Source organism: Neolamprologus brichardi, chromosome 15, assembly GCF_056152115.1.
Source record: "Neolamprologus brichardi isolate AB-2024 chromosome 15, ASM5615211v1, whole genome shotgun sequence".
Lineage (NCBI taxonomy): Eukaryota > Metazoa > Chordata > Actinopteri > Cichliformes > Cichlidae > Neolamprologus > Neolamprologus brichardi.
The window spans coordinates 28,046,393-28,066,967 of record NC_142118.1 but is presented as its reverse complement, the minus strand read 5'-3'; the positions used below and the strand labels follow the sequence as shown (position 1 = coordinate 28,066,967).

The 20,575-nt window shown below is 38.6% G+C and overlaps 1 protein-coding gene across 1 annotated transcript; it reads left to right on the top strand.

The window, feature by feature from the left end:
• The first annotated feature begins 1,214 nt into the window (after positions 1-1,214).
• Positions 1,215-20,343, top strand: lbr (lamin B receptor). The gene is made up of 14 exons (XM_006796217.2): positions 1,215-1,359; positions 5,937-6,111; positions 6,603-6,818; positions 13,166-13,249; positions 14,000-14,186; positions 14,388-14,584; positions 14,741-14,795; positions 15,029-15,223; positions 15,324-15,427; positions 16,314-16,439; positions 16,571-16,739; positions 16,844-16,924; positions 17,338-17,460; positions 18,459-20,343. The coding sequence occupies exons 2-14, from the start codon at positions 5,941-5,943 to the stop codon at positions 18,617-18,619; spliced, it is 1,869 nt and encodes a 622-aa protein (XP_006796280.1). The 5' UTR covers positions 1,215-1,359; positions 5,937-5,940; the 3' UTR covers positions 18,620-20,343.
• The last annotated feature ends 232 nt before the right edge of the window (positions 20,344-20,575 follow it).

The following is a 20,575-nucleotide window of genomic DNA, read 5'->3' as shown; positions in this document are numbered from 1 at the left end:
CAAGCCCTCTTCCTCTTATTGTCTTAATGAGCTTTAGCTTTGAGCAGCAGGTGCCAATAATGTGTCAACTGTCAGGTTCCCCCATGCAAATAAGTCATGCTCTTCTGCTGTCAGACGCCATTTCTGCTTCACTTCACTACCATTGTTTGGGGCAATCTTCCTCAGCACACATACATACAACAGTGAAATACTCAGTCCAGCATACTGTAATAAACTCTTTTTAATCTGGCAGATATTCAAACAGGTGCAAGAAATTCACTTTAAACTGGACAGGCTGTTTTAAAAATAAAAATGAAAAATAAAAATAGTTTTCACTCCAGTTTTGTCAGCTGGTTCAGTAAGACCTATCAGGGGGTTTATTCCCCATGTTAAAATAAGTCTTTAGTGAGTGACTACACATTTGATAAGCATGACTTTTTGCTTATGCTTGACTTAAATAAACCTTACTTATTATAATCCTAGTCATTTTCCATTGGAGACAGGCCCAAACCTTTTTGAAGGGGTACTAAAATTAATTGGTATCTTTATGATGAGAAGCAAATGCATTATGACTCACATATTTAAGGATTTCCTGTTGCTGCATCATTACAGCAAAAAAGAAGTTGATGACAGAAAACTGTTAACACTGCTAAATAGTGATGCAATTTTCGTGTAAATTTAAATGCAGAGATTTTGTAATGCATCGTGATAAACTCTGCATTAAAATCAATGTCACACAGGTGACTTATGTGAAAGCATGTGTCTCCAGAGCCTTTGCCTGGACAAGGCAAAGTGAGAATTAAGTGAATGATTCCCATTCACTTTTACCGCATTTTTTGTTACTGCAATCAGTTAAAGTAGGCTGTACAAACAAAAATAGCAACTGTTAAGTATTAACAGTTTGAAAAATACGTTTATATTATTACTATTTTTATTCCAACATTGTTAGTCTCATAATAATAATTTTCATTATGCCCTCCAGAATGTTCGCGTTTATGAAGCAAAAAGTATTCCTATTATACATACACAGTTTAATTTGGGATATTATTGTCAATACCGCTGTTTTGTCTGACAGTAATTTGATACCGGTAAACAAAGTAGTCGTGACTCTCTCAAAGCCAATCCCAACACAGTTAAAATCCACCGATAGCCAATGAAATTGCAGAGTCGTTTGAAATGAACGCTGGACTAACCAATCGAAAGCCTTCGCGCCTTCGAAGTCACTGGTGGGTTTTGCCCGAAGAGGGAGGGAGAACGAGTTCTACGTCAAACGTTAGCAAAGTTCGTTTTTAAAAATATTAAGCTTGATTTATTAATTCGTCGTCGTGATCGGGATATTTTAGCAGTCCTACTTACTGGAATTATTCGCACAATATTAAGGTAAATCCGTCTTCCAATTGCATGTGTTGGCAATGCAAAAAGCAACTACTCTTTACGTTTCTCTTTGTTGGGAAACTGGGGCTTAGCCGAAGCTAACTCGAGCTGGTCGTATAACGGCGTTGTAGGCTTTGGCTAATTTCTGAAAGGTTATCTTGTTTCTGTTGGTTGAAGTGGAAAAAAACGACAACAAAAAAAATTAGTTGGACGGATTTGTTTTAACGTGTGGTGGTAACCTTGCTCTTCGATAGGTCAAGTTTTTATTAGAGTTTGTCGGTTTTGGTAAGCGGAACTGCGAGTGTAACTACCCACCTCTGTTCGGGCTATTCGCCAACAAGCAGATTAACGATAGGCAGTTCAGAAATTAGACGGTGCCCGCTAGTGAAACAGTCTTTAAGCGATCGTAACGCGAACGTTTAACTCAGTCGTAATTTCAGCTGCATGTGTGTCCTTTTTAAAGGGTTTGTTGCGTTATCGTCAGCGAGTTTACCTTTGCCGAACTTATTCATGCGTGCCCACGTATTGTTTCTATGGCGGGTGCTTTTGCTTTCTTCGCCAACAGTATTTGAATGCATGACGTTTTCCCTCCTTTCCTTTTCTGTCGCTTGTAGTTGCATCCGCGCTATCTCGAAGCTAACTAAGCTAGCGTATTTCGTTAAAGAAACAGCTCCTGCACCTTGGCAATAACCATTTTGTTATCCGACTGTACGTGAAAAGTGTCGCTTACCCCACTAGCCCAAGCGCAAAAACTGCAGTTAAAGCGATCAGTAAAAGCGCCGCTTTGACAAGAACTTCCAGTTATTCACATGTATGTCATATCTCACATACACATATGTATATAATTGTATAATGCATATATTTGAACGCAGTGAAAAAGGATAAGGAAAAATGCATACAAAAGTGCGCCTTTTTTAACATTTGAAGCCACATGAGTTCGGTCGTGATACGGTTTATACTCAGTATTCTTTTTACCAGTATAGGACTGTGTGAACTACAGTATGTCTAAACACTGCAGTAACCTGACATTTGATGGCGCCTTAATAGTCCGAGTGAAGTTTGTGCTGCTGTGGGTTATCTGCCTTTCCTTTTATGTGGACCAAAATAAAACAGTTCGGTTTGTCCTACTCCAGAGATGCTCGAGTACATACCCTTTGTCCTTTTAGATGACTTATCTAACTTTTTGGTGTGAGTTTACAACTTGACTCGCATGTTACATTTCAAATGGACTGCGTACCAGGTGGGGCAGTTTTCAGCACAAAGCTGAGGGGTGGCTGCCTGTCTTCTATTTTAAACCCCACCCACGTTATAGCTATATTCTTTCATCAGCCCAAAGGGGGGATCTGAGGGGGAACACTCCTCAGTCAGGGGACACCACATATCCCATATGGAAGCCTGCACGCGAGCCAGGAAAGCAGCATTGGGACATACTTTGGGTGTGTCGTGTTGTGAGATGGGGTGTTTGCGCAGATGCTGTGGGTTTTTGTGTTTTTCCAAGATTCGATCAGTTAGCAGTGGAAATTTATCACTTTTCCTGCCTTTTTTGTTATAACGGTGATGATTGGACAGTTGGAGCCTTTGTAAGTTAGTGGAGTTACTGTGTGATTATAAAGGCAAACAAGAGATTGATTGTCAAGTTGAAGAAAAAGTCTTTCATGTACACCATGCTTAATTTCTGACGTTTGATGGCAGAAAGTACAACTTTCAAAGAGTTATTATATTTTATATTTTAATTTTTGTTTCACTATAGTTTGACTTTTTGCTTTCAGATAGATTCCTGGTGAATGTACTTGTTTCAATTTAATTTGTAATATTTACAAAGGTTTTAATTCAGTTTTTATTAGTTTCACTTTTTAGTTTCAGATTGTAAGATCTAGGACATTCAGAACAATACAATAATATACCAATAGAGACAGTCACATCTCAGTAAATGTTGTGTAAAGTTAAAAAAACAAAACAAAAATAACTCAAAGCACATCCTACCTGCCATTTACTGGAGTATGGAATTTTAATTAGCGTCACTGCTGACATTGGCTGTCATTGGGGTATGTGGTTTGAAACTATTATCAGAACAGATCGGGATTAAAGCTTGAAACCAAAACTCTTCTTGAATGCTGTAAAGTCTGGCATTCCTTTCATGTGGTTATTAAAGTACTGATCCATTATTCTGTTGTAGAAATATATGCAATTTTCAACATTTCAGTACTAGACTATTATCAAGCAAATGGTTAATGAGAAAGGGAAACCAGGATTTTAAAAAAATGTTTTTATTTATTTATTTGCAATTGTAAAATATCTTGACTTCTACCAAAGGAAAATAAACAATTTAAAACACTTTATTTCCATAAAATAAGTTTTTAAATATTAGAAGTCACAGAGTTAAACTGCATTCTGATAATTTGCTGCCCAAAGAGGTTATCAGCAAAGGTAAACCAGTGAATACGTGTTCAGGTCAAAAGTAGTAAATTCACTCTACAGTGAATACAGAGACAGTTTGTGTAAAATTCCTTGCCTGTTGCTGTGACTTGAATGGAGCGACTCACTGGGACAGACAGCTCTGGATAAACCTCGCAGGGACAGACTTGTCAGCAATTCTGCAGTAGTGTGTTGGTTTTCTAGACACTGAGCCTCCCAGGTCACTGATGTTCTATAATGCTGACTTTGCCTGGCCCTCCTCTTTGTGTCCAGTGATGAGCACTCCTGTTGGATTTTGCCGTTCCGTAGTGTTAGTTAATACACGTCGTCAATTGTGAAATTGTAAACTGAATATCTATAACATCACTGGGTGGATAAATAGAGACACAACTTAAATTCAAATAGAAATAAAAAGACAGAAATTGACTTTAATGATCATTTAAATTTACAGTACAGTTCATCACTTCTCATCTCTTTATAGGATAGGGTTGCATTATGTAGCCGAGGAATAACTTTCACAGGAAACAAGCTTGACAGTTGGTTGCCAAAAATGGCATTTAACCTCTGTATATGAGGATGACCTCAGAAAGCTGCTGCACCACCCCTGTTCTGCCAAGATGGTTTCACACATCTGCCAAAAAAACAAAAACAAAAAAAATCAGAAGTGATGACAGAGTGGACTTTTTGTATTCCTGTGTAGTTTGGGGTTTTAGCCTTAACTGTGGATGTAGCCTTGTATTATGATGTCCTCAGGTTAGATATGTTTTGCCTTAATTCTTTTGAAGCATAAATCTTTGGTGAGTGGCCACAGCAGGCTAGTTATCTCTGGTCAGGTTGTAGTTATAGTGGAATTTTATTTTTCCTCCTCTAATTAAGTTCCTGTTTAGACTCACGGCTCTAAGCAACATCTTCTCCATGTTTGCTTTAAATATTTTCTCAATACAATTGCACTGTGCAGTTACATTATGAATTATATTTCCTGCAGTACTTTGCAAACATAGGCTGTATATAAAAGATGGTCTAAGCTTCTGGTGCAGAAAAGCCTCAAACCTGGATTCTTTGTAAATCCAGCAGGGGGCAGTGACTCTGTCTGGGGGAGAGAAATCAGTGGTTTTACGGAAGTTTGCTGTCACTTCAGTAGACACTTAAGTGCTGGGTTTCTGGTTTTAAATGCTAGTTACAAGAATAATTGGATATATCACCCTGTTAATGTTGTAAATTCTGGTCTAGTGTCCAGAAAGATGATAAAGCCGGTTACACTCTGTGTCCACAGGCTGTGTTTTTTTTTTTTTTACACTGGAAGAGCTCGTATTCTCATTTTAAGAGCACATTTTAAGAACTTTTTATTACTAGGTTATAAAATCCACATTCTTCATTGTTTTTCCTCCATGTGACAGTGTTATCATTATTCTCACATCTGCTTGATATTTGGTCATGAGAAATATAAGATTGATAAGTGCAGTGATGATCTAAAAGTCTTCTTTTCAGCTGAGTAACTAGTAATAATGCTGTATTTTAGGTGTGTTTTTCTGCTGAGCATTTAGTGTGGTTTATAGAATTTGGATAAAAAATAAACATAGAGGGAGCAAAAAACACTGCATGTAGATGGATGACAGGTTGCTTACCGGTCATGTACAATGTCTGATTTGTTGGTTGGATCACGCAAATCGGCTTGTCATTCTTGGCTTCGGAATGTTAAGATGGTTATGTGAAAATATTCTGCTTCATAACAGGACCTCACTAACATGATGCTGCTCCGTGGCACTTTATCAAAAGTTCAAAGTTACTGCCAAAGCTGTCAAGTGAAAGTGAAAGCACTGAGATGTTGAGATGCTGCTATTGTTGTCTTTCAAGCTCCGTTGTCTTTCACATGCTGGGCTTCAGTGGTACGAAAGGAGACAGAAGGGGCCGCCTGCAGTGACGAGGCCAATTTTTTTTTTTTTTCAAATGATTGAGCCTTACTGTAAATACCAGTGGCGGGTTTAAATTGATTATTATTTAACAAGTTAGTCCTGCTCTGCTTTTCCTGATATCTCCTGTCAGCCTGGTCGAGTCTCTTTGCTCCTCTCTCTTGTCCTCTCTGTTTCACTTTCAGCCACTTTCTCCCCTGCTTGTTGTACTTCCTTCTGTACTGAACTCTTGCTCTGTTTTGATTAACTCCTTTTCAGGTCAATGAAGATGCCTACTGTGAAGTACCAGAAGGGGGACACTGTGATGGGCCGCTGGCCCGGCAGCAGCCTGTACTATCAGGTCAAGGTGCTGGGCTTTGATTCCAAAAGCCAGCTCTACACTGTCATCTACAAAGATGGTACAGAGCTGGAGCTCAAGGAGCAAGACATTAAGGTAGGATCAGAGTCACGTGCTCTTGTGAACTGCAGCTGACTCTTCACTCGGTTTCACTTAGTGCTTTATTGGGAATTCTTTTTTTTCTTTTTTCTTTTCTCAACATTGAAGTCGGATCTGCACATTAACCACTGTGGGTGTAGGTTCAAACCATGAACCATGAAGCGCTAATGCTTCAAATTAGTTATATTTTTGTTCTAAAGGAAAGATAAAAGAGAAAACACAGACTGGATTGTTAATCAGTGATGATACTGGAATGTAGTTATTAAGTCATGTAAAAGGGATCACTGTAGCTGTAATGTCTATAGCATTCTACTAATAGTTAAGTTGTAGAACTGTCATGGGTATGGTCAGGAATATATTTCAACTGTAAGATGATGCTCTGTGAAAATTCAGCCTCAGTTTTTAATCTTTGCAACATTTTTTAAATGATAAATGCATAGCAGTCCCCTTTCAGTTTTTTTCTCCCCCCGATTGTTATTTTCCCTCAGAACGTCACTGGTTTCCAGACCCGCTCCCGTTCTCGCTCTCGCTCCCGCTCACCAGGCCGCCGTCGCAGCCGTTCACGCTCCCCGGCAAGGACCACACGTCGTTCGTCATCTCGTACAGCGGCAGCCGTTGCTGCAACAGCAATCACAGAGAGTACACAGTCTTCTCGCAGAGATACCAGACTGAAGGATACAGTGGAAGTGAGGCTCAGCCCTGTGGTAAGTGCTTATGTTGCCTTGTCATTGTCTGATTATAGTATATTATTGATTGTCAAAAACATGATAAGGAGAAGCTGAAGAATGCCAGCAGAAAGCGTATAAATGCAGGCAACTGTTATAATGAAGACATTATACTACATATAGAGAGTCTCTTCTGTAGTTACCTGACAAATCAGTGTTATATAGTCCCTTCTGTCTGTTCCACCTGTTCGCCTGACTACCATGGGACTCAGAGCCTTTAGTTGTTCTGCCGTGAGACTTTAGAACACATCCACCAGATTTCTGGACTACAAACTCCCTCTCTCTACTTTTAAATCACATCTTAAAACCCATCTATTCAGAATTGCATACACTTCATCATGCCTCAGTCTTAGTCTGTTTTTACTTTAATTAGCTTTTATAGTTGTTTTTTTGTTGTCTTTACCTTATGTTTTTAATTATTTTGAATTAAAGTAAGGTGACCTTGAAGGTCTTGAAAGGTGCCTATAAATAAAATGTATTATTGTTATTATTATCATCATTATGTCAATCATTTCACTGCAATGCCGTTTGCCAATGGGTTGCTTAGACAGACATAGTCTTGTCAAAGTCACCCTTCATAAAACTTGACACCCATCAAACAATGTAATCAGTCAGAAATGTTGTCCAGATTCCCTACGCAGGGAAATTGCAACGCTGAGGGCTGAAAATGATGAGGCCATCTCAGCTTTGAGAACCGTAATGGAAAACCATAATGTCCAGCTGAAAGATTTATCAGAATCGGCGACAAATACTTCAAACTCCGTGGTGAAATTAGAAGAAAAGGTCAAACAACTTTCTAACAAAGTGGAACAATTGTCTGAAAAATGCATTGACTTGGAAGGGCGCTCAAAGAGGAACAATATAAGGATAGCCGGGGTACCTGAAGGCAGAGAAAATGGTCAGCATGTTAGAGATTTTGTGGCAAAGCTGTTACGAGATCTATTGGACCTGGATGAAACTCCGTTGTTGGACCGAGCACACAGAGCCCTGCGAGCGACCCCAGAAGACGAAGCCCCGCCACGACACTTGATTGCGAGGATACATTACTACCACACCATGGAAGAAATACTTCGAAAAGTTTCTACCAGAAAGAATCTGAAGCTTGGAGATATTCGCATTCAGATTGCTTCGAGACCAACCCGGAGTCAAATATGGTCTTCTATACCCCGCAAAACTCAGGGTGACATACAATGGAATGGAGCTGGTGTTTACGGATCCTAACGAAGCACGCCGCTACACACAAGAAAAATTTGGATCTTAAAAAGGACGGCATAAGGTAGACAAATCAGAGCTCAGCCTCTGGCCTAGTGACACATATTTACTTTGATGTAAAGAGACTATAACTTGTTATGGAGCTACGTTGGATAGAGGAAGTTTTGAGATCAAGTATTTTGGTAAGCTCAGTTTTTGTTATAGCATCCCCTTAGATTTTTTGTTTTCGTTTTTGGACGAAAAACGTGTAAATGAGCCTGTTAAGAGAGGCAAAGTGTTATCACACTTGAAATCTCTTAAAGCAGATATTATTTTTTTTACAAGAAACTCATCTGAAAAATGCGGCTCACAATAAACTTAGGTGTAGATGGATTAAACAGGTGTATTATTCAACATTTTCCGCTAAAACTAGAGGGGTAGCGATATTAATTAAGAAAGATACCCCGTTCAAGCATACTTCCACCATAGCTGACAAGAATGGTAGATATGTATTAGTGACCGGGGAGCTGCACGCTACTCCGATTATCCTACTGAACATTTATGGGCCTAACCATGATGATCCAGAGTTCTACAGAAAGGTTTTCAGCTTAATTCCGGATATACCTAATGGTAATTTAGTAATTGGAGGTGATTTCAACTTAGTGTTAGACCCATACTTAGATAAGTCCCTCTCCAAAAGAACTACACCGTGTAAAGGTAGCAACTTTATTAAAACATACATGAACAATATGAATATCTGTGATGTGTGGAGAACTTTAAATCCATCAGGCAGAGAGTATTCCTTCCACTCTCCTGCACATAACAGTTATTCAAGGATTGACTATTTTTTGGTGGACGGAAAAATGCTCTCCCTAGTTTGTAATGTAACCTACCACAATATTATTATTTCTGATCATTGCCCTGTCACATGCTCCTTCGCACTTAGTAATCTCACTAAAGCATACAGGAATTGGAGATTCGACCCACAACTACTGAGCGATTTAAAATTTCAACAGTATATAAGTTCTCAAACCTCTTTATTCTTCGATATAAACGATAATGCCGAGACCTCGCCAGACATATTATGGGAAACGTTTAAAGCTTATATTAGGGGGTCCATAATATCATATCAAGCTTCAAGGAATATAAATAATAAACTAGAACAGTTAAAATTAGAAAAAATAATCCATGATTTGGACGCTAACAATGCAAAGGCTCCCTCTTTAGATAAGTACAACACTATTTGTGCATTAAAATACAAACTAAACCAGATATTAACTAGCAATATCAATAGAGCGTTCATTTTTGTAAGACAGAAGTATTTTGAATTTGGGGATAAACCACACAAGTTGTTAGCTAGACAACTAAAGAAGTTAGAAAATGACAGAACGATTCACAAAATTAGATCATGTAATGGAAACCTGGTTACATCACATAAAGATATTAATGATAACTTTAGACAGTTTTATGAATCTCTTTATACCTCTCATCTAACTGCAGGGCCTAAATATATGCAGGATTTTTTAGATAAATGTGGTCTTCCTGTGTTAGATTACAACTGAAGAAATCATTAAATCTATTGATTTATTAAAAAATGACAAGAGTCCAGGTCCAGATGGGTTAGGGAATGAATTCTACAAACACTTCAAGATTAAACTTGTTCCATATCTATCTAAACTGTACAACCATGCATACAAAGTGGGCACCCTACCACCAACATTGAATGAAGCAATTATTACAGTACTCCCAAAAAAAGGTAAAGTGTTGGAGGAAGTGGGATCATACAGACCTATCTCTTTATTAAACTCAGATCAAAAAATCCTGGCTAAAATACTAGCGAGTAGACTTAATACGGTAATAGATAAACTGGTACATCCAGACCAAACAGGCTTCATACCAGACAGGAGTTCTTTTTATAATTTCAGATGTTTATTTAATATAATTTATTCCCCCAAGGTGCAACAGGACCTACTTGTACTTAGCTTAGATGCCGAAAAGGCATTTGATCATGTGGAGTGATCCTATCTCTTTGCTGTTTTAGAGAAATTTCAACTGGGACAAGATTTCATTTCTTGGATAAAACTACTCTACAAGAACCCCACAGCCAGAATTCTTACAAATCAAACACTATCAACTCAGTTTAAGCTCAGCAGAGGGACAAGACAGGGATGTGTTCTTAGTCCATTATTGTTTGCTCTGGCTCTGGAACCCCTGGCTCAGACAATTCAAACTCACCCTGATATACATGGTTATGACAAAGTATACACTTCTAATACTATATCGCTTTATGCTGACGACATTTTACTATACATAACAAAACCCCAAACTTCCCTCCCAGCAATCCTCTCCGTTATTGACAAATTTAGTACCTTCGCTGGCTACAAGATCAACTGGGGAAAAAGTGAAGTATTGCCCATCAAATTAGAAAGCAAAGAATGGCTTACATCCCTCCCATTTAAAATAACTTACGAAAAAATTATATATTTGGGCATCACAATAACAAAAAGATACAATTCCCTAATGAAAGAAAATTTTCTCCCTCTACTGGAGAAACTTAAAAACAACATCCAGTACTGGAGGACACTCCCTATCTCATTGATAGGGAGAGTGAACTCAATAAGAATGGTATTTCTCCCGCAGTATTTGTATTTGGTCCAAAATATTCCCATTTTCTTGCCCAAATCTTTTTTCAAAAAGTTGGACGCCATCATTATGCCGTTTATATGGAACTACAAAACACATAGAATAAAAAAAGACCACCTATGTAAACACGGATCCCTTGGGGGGCTTACACTACCCAATTTCATGCATTGCTATTGGGCATCAAATTTAAGAATAATTTCCTCTTTATTGGATGATACAGCGCTACTACCCCATGGCCTACAGATGAAGTGGGAGGATTGCCTTCCTTATTGTGTTGGTGGAATATTACTCTCTCCTACTCCCTTGACAAACGCACACTATAATTCCAACCCAGTGATTCACACCATTTTGCAAATCTGGAGACAAATAATTAAGCACTTTAAATTGAAAACACTATCAATGTGTACATCTGTTACAGCTAACCCCTCTTTCCTTCCATCTTGTGCAGACGGAGCTTTCAACGCGTGGCAAGAATTGGAAATTTGTAAACTAAAAGACTTATACTCAAATGACACCTTCATGTCATTTCAACAATTAAAAGATAGATTTGGATTACCGCATAGCCATTTTTTTTTAGATATCTTCAATTACGAAACTATATCCGTACATATCTGCCGCAGTTTGAAAACATGCCGTCTGACTTTTTGGATAGATGCCTTAGTGATAGACGGGGGTCTGAACAGAGAATTTCACTATTCTACAACTCAATACAGGAGATGAGTATACCTTCAACTTTCTCAATTAAAGAGGAGTGGGAAAAGGAATTTGGGACCCCCCTACCAGAAGATTTTTGGCAGGAGGTCTTACGCAACATAAACACGCCTTTTATTAATTCCCGTCACTGTTTAATTCAGTACAAAATTATACACAGGTTACACTACTCAAGGGAAAGACTTCACAAAATGTACCCAGACTGCTCCCCCCCTCTGTGAAAAATGTATGATACATTATGGAAATCTGTTACATTGTTTTGCACTTTGTCCAAGGCTTCAGGGGTTTTGGTGTGACATTTTTACCTACTTGTCTAATATTTTTAAGAGTAAGATTGAGCCAAATATGATAGTAATTATCTTTGGGATCTCCAAAGAAACACAAAATTTACAACACTCTCAAAAAAGGTTTATGTCATATGCATTGATTATTGCAAAGAAACTGATCCTGCAGCTTTGGAAAGGCAAAGAGACTCCTGTATTAAAGACGTGGCTTACAGAACTTACAAATACTCTTCATCTTGAAAAAATAAGATATACCATGAATGATAATGTAACAGACTTTGAATTAATCTGGCACCCTTTACTTACATACCTTGGGAAAATATAAACTTTCCTTTTTTCTGGCAGTCAGGGGATTGGGGCCCTTAGTGGGTGTCTTTTTTTTCTTCTTTTTTGTTGTTGTTGTTGTTGTTGTTGTTTATTTGTCTGTTTTGTTAGCTTAGAGAGAAAAGGGGCATACGCTCTATCAATTTGTAACAACCATGATACTTGCGCCTAATAAAAGATATTTGAGAAAGAAATGTGTCCAGATAATATTTGGAGTTGGAAATTGAAGAATTTAGAAGCAGAAAGCTAAGGACGCACTAAGTACTTCATGGGACGCTTGCAACGATAAAAGTGAACTGTGACTAGATGACAGTCCTCTCCACCCTCAGAGCAGCACTTGTCTACATTGCTTTCTGTTTCAGTTATAGTAATCTTTCATAAGGTCCTGGACCAATGGATTCATTTTTTTAATTTTTATTTTTTTTGTTGATAGTGGTTGTGTGCTTAATGAAGTTCTGCTATTTCACCTTGCCACATGAGTATATTATTTCACTTGTCGTGATTTATTTATTTATATATTTCTTTTTTGTGGAGAGTGCTCCTTAGTGTGCCATAGCATGAGATTGTAATGTGTACTGTGGATTCTTCTTGTGCATACAAAGAATGTGCAAAACTAGATATGTAAACATTGCTGCCATTGCTAATGCCAGACAGATAAACATATTCTTAGTTTATTAATGTACAACACAAGTTACTGGTTCAAAGACATTATAGTGCCCACAGATTTGGCCAAATTATGCACCAGGGTGTGAAATACTAGAATGGAAATTCAGGTGCCACACATTTCAGTTACACTTAAAACATGATTTGGTTAACAAGGAACGTGATGACTTGACTAATGCAAATGTTTGGATTTTTCCCCTCATTTAGACAACTGTAGATTTGTTGCCAGGAACATCCCTACCCAAAATACATTTTAAAAAAGTGTGTGCAGTACAGAAGTTGTCCCATCAACTGTGAAATAGCCCACAGATTTCTGGCAAGATACAGTCCATTATCAAATGTCCTAATTCATCAGTACCTTGTCCTTGTGGGGAAATTGTGAGTCATTCATTCTGGTGTTTGACCATAACACAATCACAGTCCCTCTGTATGTTCCTCACATTGTTTTTTATTTTTTTTGTTTTTGTCTCTGTCATTTCCATCAATCACCCTCCATTGTTTGCTGAGCAGGAACAGACAAAGGCAGCAGAGAACAGTAGCAACAATAAGCATGAAAAGAAAGAGGAGAATAACACTGCTAGCAAAGTGATTGAGGTGAGTTTTGTCTTGCAATTTAAAAAAAAAACCAAAAACGTGTCAAAACTTTTATTTAAAAAGGTTCAAGTGTCTCAAAATAATTGGCTCATAGAAGAACATTTGTGCAGAATACTCCAAGTGAAAAGGTTTTAAACAGAACTAAAAGGCTCTGAGGTAAGTTGCAGCTGATGGAATGTCATGATGCATGCACGTTGGGGGCCCATGTATGTTTTCTAACTGAGGGGGGCTCCTCTCACAAGACTGTACTTCATTTAACTAGTCACATGTTGCACTAGCATGTGCTGCCTCTTTACTGTGCCTGTTTCTGACAGTCTAAAGTCCTGTGTGCAGTAATCTGCGCTGCATTTAAGTTAAGATATAAAACTTTTCCTTCTTTGACTTTAATATTTATTTACTGCAGATTTCTGACAGTTTATTTGTTGTTTTTTGCTGAAAAAAGATGTTCTTTTCATAGCAGCAAACGGCAATGATCTTTATTGGGCTAAGACACTTAATCTCCTAATTATTTCATTCATGTATTTTGTCAGTGTAGGTAGTAGTGTAGGCTTGTAGGTGTAGGCAGTTTTGTGTTGTGATATTTTGATATTAGTAACTTTGTTTCTTGTTCTATCGATTTCCTCTGTATGAGATGCAAATAGTTGGATTGCATTATCCTACTGATTGGCTGAAATTGTTATGCTTTTGAGTTGTATTAATATGAATTGTTGACTTGTGTCCAATTCTAAATAACCCGAAATCTTATTCCAGAAGTCTGAAGCTAAGGTGGAGGCAGAGTCTGAGAAAAACCAAGGCCCTTATAATCTACGCCGTAGGAAGGCTGACGGAGATGCCAAACCAGCTGAAGCCAAACCAGATCAGCCAGAAAAAAAGGCTAAGGAGGCTGCAGCCCCGTCCACCATCCCCTCCGCCCCACTCGACTTTGGAGGGAAGATAGGTAGGAGGATAGGAAAAATGCATTTTCATGCCACAGCCCCACTGCTGTGAGCTTGTACGGAACTCGGTGTATTTGTAATCAGTCAGTAAATTTTTTTGTGTGTCTATCTATCGGAGCATGGTGGTAGAGATGCCGAGGAAAAGCTGAACCTGACCAAAATGATATTGTTAATATTCCTGCTGTTTCTTGTATTGCCTACAGGAGCGTACTTCTGGCTGCTCTTCTTGCCAGCCTGGGTTCTCTTTGTAATACTTCAAGGCAACCTAACGGACCCCAGTCTGATCAACGCTCCCCCTCCTCTGCCTCCACTTGACACCTTCTGGGATGCCCAGGCTCTTTGCTTTGTCATCCTCTGGATCTTATTTCAGGCACTGCTTTACATCCTGCCAGTTGGAAAAGTGAGTGAGAAGATCTGAAATTTTTAAATACAAAGACAAATTTGTGAGAAGTATAGTCATGCACATCCTAAGTTGATGTTTGGCTTTCAAATTCAATCTGTCTTTTTCCAAGTCGCTCCACTAAAGTGCTGCCGGTGTTTGTCTCTTTTTCTCTAGCTGAGTGAGGGCATGCCACTGAGGTCTGGAGTGAGGCTGAAGTACAGAACCAATGGTGAGTCTGTGTGAAGCAACTCCCAATAAGAACATACTACTAAGTCACATCACTGACGATCACTCATTTGTAACTGTAGCTTCATCTGAACCGATAAATGTCTCTGTCCTTTTTTTTGTGCTACACTGTTTATAGCAAAGAACTATAGTCATTTATTTGTGTCATGATATTTATTATTATTATTCTAGTTGTGGTGTTCAGTATATTTTTTCAGCCTCTGTGTGTACCTCCAGGTTTCTTTGCCATAATGGTGAGTGCTATAGTGGTGGCAGTAGCAGTGCACCAGGGTGCTGATCTTACCTACATCCACAGCCACTTCCTCCAGCTGGCGACTGCCACCTTCATCATCTCCGTCCTGCTCAGCATCTACCTGTATGTCCGCTCTCGCTATGCCGCCTCAGAAGAGCTGGCACTGGGGGGAAACTCAGGTAAGAAGCTTGTGTACATTCTGTTGTGCCCCTTCATCTGTTTAATTTGCCAGTTTATGTAAATCAGCTGACCTTGAGTTTGCTTCTGTCTTTTCTCCAGGCAATGTGGTTTATGACTTTTTCAAAGGACGTGAACTTAATCCCCGCATCAAAAACTTTGATCTGAAATTCTTCTGTGAGATGCGCCCTGGACTCATTGGCTGGGTGGGTTGTCTTTGTTTCATTAGTTCTGCTTCATCTGTTTAAAATTAGTCTGAAGCACACATTGCGCTCTCTGCTGGCCATCCAGGGAAATAACTTTTAAATTTAAGTCATCTGATATAACTAAAAGAGTTCCTTGTGTCTGTCTGCTGCTGTAGGGTTAAATTAGACCATCAGTTTAGATTTGATTTAAAGAAGAAAGACGTTCCTTCTATATTGAGCTGAATATCTTTGAATCTTTTAAATGTATTTATTTATTTTTTTAAGTTTAGGTTAGGGAAAGTGATAGAAATGTACTACTGACTAAGTAAAGTGTGTTAAGAAGATGGAATGAGTCCTTTGAGGAGTTCATGAATAAAGAAAATGAGACATAAGAGACCGATAAACGACAGTTAGTGAATGAGGACGTGAGGGCAGCTATAAAGAGTACAAGGAGTGGAAAGATTGTTAATCTTGATGACACTTATGGAGATATGAGGTGAGATGGGTAGGGAGAGACAGAGCAGTGGACTTTTGTGGTTTTGCAAGTGACTCAAGAGTTGTTGGGCGTATTGGATGTGTAGCAACCACTGGTTGGTAGGAAAACTGGTATAATATTGTATCTCAGGGGTATCCCTGACTGGTCACACCTGCGTGAATAGGGCCTTATTCATGTCATCCTTTGTTGTTACATGTCCAAAATGGCAGCCAAAGTTAATGTCACTTGGTTGGTGGTCATGTGTCTACAAAACCTCAATAGTTTAAAGTATGCTGCTTTGATGCTGCCTCAGCATTAGGTTTTCCCACACATTTTAACATTTTTTGCGTTCTCCACAAATGGCAGTTCTGCGTTACGGGTGATCAGGAATCTTTCCTAATAATTTTAGTTCTGTGTGTTTTATGCGTGCAGTGTTTGATCAACTTTGCCATGGCGTTGGCTGAGATGAAGAAGCACAATCTTGATGCTCCATCATATGCCATGATCCTAGTGAACCTGTTCCAGCTGCTCTACGTGGTGGACGGCCTCTGGAATGAGGTAAGCTCAGCAGAGTATTTTTCTATGCCAATTTTACACGAAGTAACTGGTCAGGTTCACAGGTTGTAAACTTGCCAGTCTATCTGTTGTTCAGACCAAATGAATGATGAATGAATGTGTTTGTTTCTCAGGAGGCTATCCTGACCACCATGGACTTGATGCATGATGGTTTTGGCTTCATGTTGGCTTTTGGTGATCTGGTGTGGGTTCCTTTTACGTACACCTTGCAAGCGTATTACCTGGTCCTCCATCCCAACGCCCTGAGCCTGCCAGCAGTCATAGCCATCGTCACACTCAAATGTGAGGGAGAGCATGAAACTGAATTCACTCACCCTCTTCATATGTTTTTAATATTTTGCTGAGTCATTCTGGTGTTTGATGTGTCCTTTCTCTCTGTATTTCAGTGATTGGCTTCTATATCTTCAGAAAATCCAACTCTGAGAAGAATGCCTTCAGGAGAAACCCATCCAACCCTAAACTGTCCCGTAAGTTCTCCTGTGAGCTTATCCCAAATTAAGTCTCGGTTATGCAACAGGCTCATGTTTCTTTTCCTGATGAACATTCTTTATTGTCTGTACTGTCTGTATTAAGATGAAATAGTCCACTAAATACACATTATTTTTCTGATTCTGATTTTTTTTTTTTTTTAAATTAACCCCTCAGCTGTTGAAGGCTGATGGGGTTCTATTGCCCACATGGTACCCAGTCCTTTTTTTTCATTCAGTTTATAATACTCATCAGTCTAAACAGCAATCTGATGCAGTGTTAGAATGGCCTAAATATTAATTATCAACATTACATAAAGAGAAAATGAAATGAAACACCAATGAGTTATTGCATGTTTCTCAGTACATGTTGGTACTATTCAGTCATCTTTTTATTCTTGTTGTCTCTCCAGATTTGAAAACGATCCCTACAGCTACAGGGAAAAGTCTGCTGGTCTCTGGCTGGTGGGGAGTGGTTCGCCACCCTAACTATTTGGGAGACCTCATCATGGCTCTGGCCTGGTCCCTACCCTGTGGTGAGTTTGCTTGGCATTTACAGTTAATGTAATAAAGAATGTAGGATGCTAAATACAAAACAAGTCGAGAGCAGGACAGGCAGAGGAGTTTGTAGCAGCACAGAAGCACCCTATTATTTTTAAGTTCATGTCATTTTTATATAGCACCAAATCAAAACAAGTCGCCTTAAGGTGCTTTATATTGTAAGGTAAAGACACAACAATAAATCAGAAAACGCCAACAATCAGACAGCCCCCCTGTGAGCCAGCACTTTTGTTACAATAGGAGGGAAGCAGTCCCTTTTAACAGGAAGAAACCTCCTGCAGAACCAAGCCCAGAGAGGGGCGACCATTGTGTGGGGGTGATCTGTAAGCTAATGGTAAACTGCGGCTCCTTTACATAGTGGGCTGTCAGTAAATTTGATTACATATTTGTTTTGCAACAATCCCACTAATAATTTTTAAGTGGGAAAACAAAGCAGCTCCACTGCCATCCATCTTTACTTCCTGCACCACAGAGTTCAAAGCTTTACCTGTTTATCTGGTAGCTCTGTCAGTGTTTTTTCTCTTGAAGAAGACTTCTTTGTTTTTTTCATGAACCCACTCATGGCATCAAATATCTTTTCAGTAGTTTTGAAATTCTGTGTTTATTATTTATTTCAGTTGTTCATTTTGTGATGTGTGCAAAAGGAAAATCTCATGTTGAAATTAATGTACCCATGTAAGTAGTTCAGCCTCTCATTGTGTTGGTTTGCCCTCTGGTGAACACAATGTGATGTTTGGTACTAGTTTGAATCCTCACAGGGACATAAAAACTGCACATTGCCATGGTGTAATCTGGTTTAAAGACTCAATTCTGCTCCAAATGTTTTATAACTTTTCCCTGGAAGTCGTAGTTAATCTGTATATGTTTCCATTTGTCTTGAGTGTCTCTTTGATGTTTCTGATATTAACTTGGAAAAAAATGTTCTGGAGTACAGTCAGGCTAAAGCGATGTGGGCCTTGTTTTGTCACTGCAGGTTTCAGCCACCTCCTGCCGTGGTACTACATGATCTACTTCATCATCCTGCTCGTACACCGAGACTCACGTGACATGAGCGAGTGCAGGAGGAAGTACGGCTCGGCGTGGGACGAGTACTGCAGAACTGTCCGCTACCGGATCATCCCCCGCGTCTACTGAGGAAATCGACCCTGGACACTCAGAGCTGAGGACATTTTTTTTGTTTGTTTTAAACCCAGTATAAACAGCTGTGTGAAGGCTCCCAAAATATGAATGGATTGACCGATTTGACCTTTTGTACTTTTTATTTTTTTGATTGCTTAATTCTGAACTGAAGGAGGACTGAATTTTTGATGATCATGATATTATGGACTTTTTGAAAATTGCCTTTTTTATAATAAAAAAAAATGAATTAAAATGTATACATAAAAGTTTACAAAATGAGGGGGAAAATGAAACACCTCTGCTAGGAATGTCTTGTTAGGATGTATATTTTTGTATATACATATTTTGTTTTTATACTTAAAGAATAACACACCACATGCTTATGTTTTTGGTACATGTTACCGTGCCCCAATTCTAAAAAATTTACAGCATCAGCTTGGATAATACAGATGATTTTGTAAGTATGGCTTCCTGTTAGGAATTCTGTGGCTTGTGCATATTGTGAAGGATGGGATGGAAACGTGTTACCCTCTCTGATAAGCTGTACAGTGGAACTAGGACTCGTGTTTCTTCTCAGGACCAGGGATGTTGTCAGAAAGTCAGATTAGAAAAGTTTTGTCTTAATTTTGATGTGAATACTTTTATAGAGAGATCTAGTTTTGATTTGAAATTGTAAAAATGATATTAGAGGCTTTGAGAAAAATCCACTAATGCGTCAAAGCATTTTTTTTCTTTCTTTCTTTTTGCGTGATCACTTCCAAAGTGTTTAAATTTGGCTTTGCTACCTCAAATTCACTCACTGTCCACTTCTTCCTCCTTGGTGCTCTCTGGGAGGCAGTGTGTGTAATTATGAGTGTAATGTCACAGCTACATGACATAAACTTGTGAATATGTAATTTTCTAATATGAACATGTGGCAAGTCTCCACATCACAAGTGATGGAACTGTGTTTGTTTTTTTTTCACCTCCCCACATTTCCCACAGTTATTTCTAGATGTTTGCCTCATCGTGTTCTGGGTGATGATTTCTCTGCAGTGTCACATCAATTTGGTGTTTTTATCTTTTCAAGCTTTAACTTGCCAGGTCAGCTGACAGTGACCACTTAGTGAAGTTTATACTGTGACAACATGAGGAGCAGTCGACTGTGTAAGCATTTGTACCCTGTGCATTTTCAAATCCAAATTAAGTATTTTTATGCCTGTGCAACTGTAGGCGATAATACAAGTAGCAATAGATAACTCCATTGGGTAGCATTTTTTTTTATGCTGTTCTGACTGAATACCATGTAAATATTTTTTAATCATGTTTTAATTAAAGTAAGTAAAAGTAGTAATGCCAGTAATGTTTCTCATTAGATATTTAATGTTGCTTTTTAATTTTGACCACTGTAGATGTTTCCACACTTAGATCTGCCATGGTTCTAGACAAAATTCAGAATTGATTAAAGCGTTTTAGAAAGGTGTATATACTCTTCACCTGATTAGAGAGGGGAAAACAATTAAGTCATATCCTTGAGACGTTGACCATTCTCTTTGCTCCAGGACCCATTGTGGTAATACAAAACTTGTTTGCTTTGACTGTGACTGGTGAGCAATACTTTGGATGTATTTTGATATATGACAGCAATAAATAAGGATATTAACTAGTCCAGGAGGCTGCCTATCAGTTCTGTGACAGCAACTGGACAAAGCTAATCTGTACAAATGTTGCGGCATGAAATAAAGAATTACAGTATTTCATTTTCTTGTCTGTATTTGTTTATTTCATTTGAAAATGGGGCATCTGCAATATTAACAGAAATGTTGGTGGCTGGTTTACTTTACCAAATGGACCATCCCAGCCTTGCCGTATTGGTCTATTTGATTCACCTTTGTTTTAATTGTTTAGTTTATTTTATTTTTACTTGCTACACACAGGACAGACATGACTGAGGGAAAGAAAAGGGAGAAAGAAAGAGGTAGGGAAAGAAAA

What these genes read in the sequence shown, in the direction of transcription:
- lbr (XM_006796217.2), top strand. Translation starts at nt 5,941, where the DNA reads ATGAAGATGCCTACTGTGAAGTACCAGAAGGGGGACACTGTGATGGGC. An exon ending in AAGTGAGGCTCAGCCCTGTG is followed by an intron (nt 6,819 to 13,165) that starts GTAAGTGCTTAT and finishes TTTGCTGAGCAG; the next exon opens with GAACAGACAAAGGCAGCAGA. An exon ending in TGGACGGCCTCTGGAATGAG is followed by an intron (nt 16,440 to 16,570) that starts GTAAGCTCAGCA and finishes TTTGTTTCTCAG; the next exon opens with GAGGCTATCCTGACCACCAT.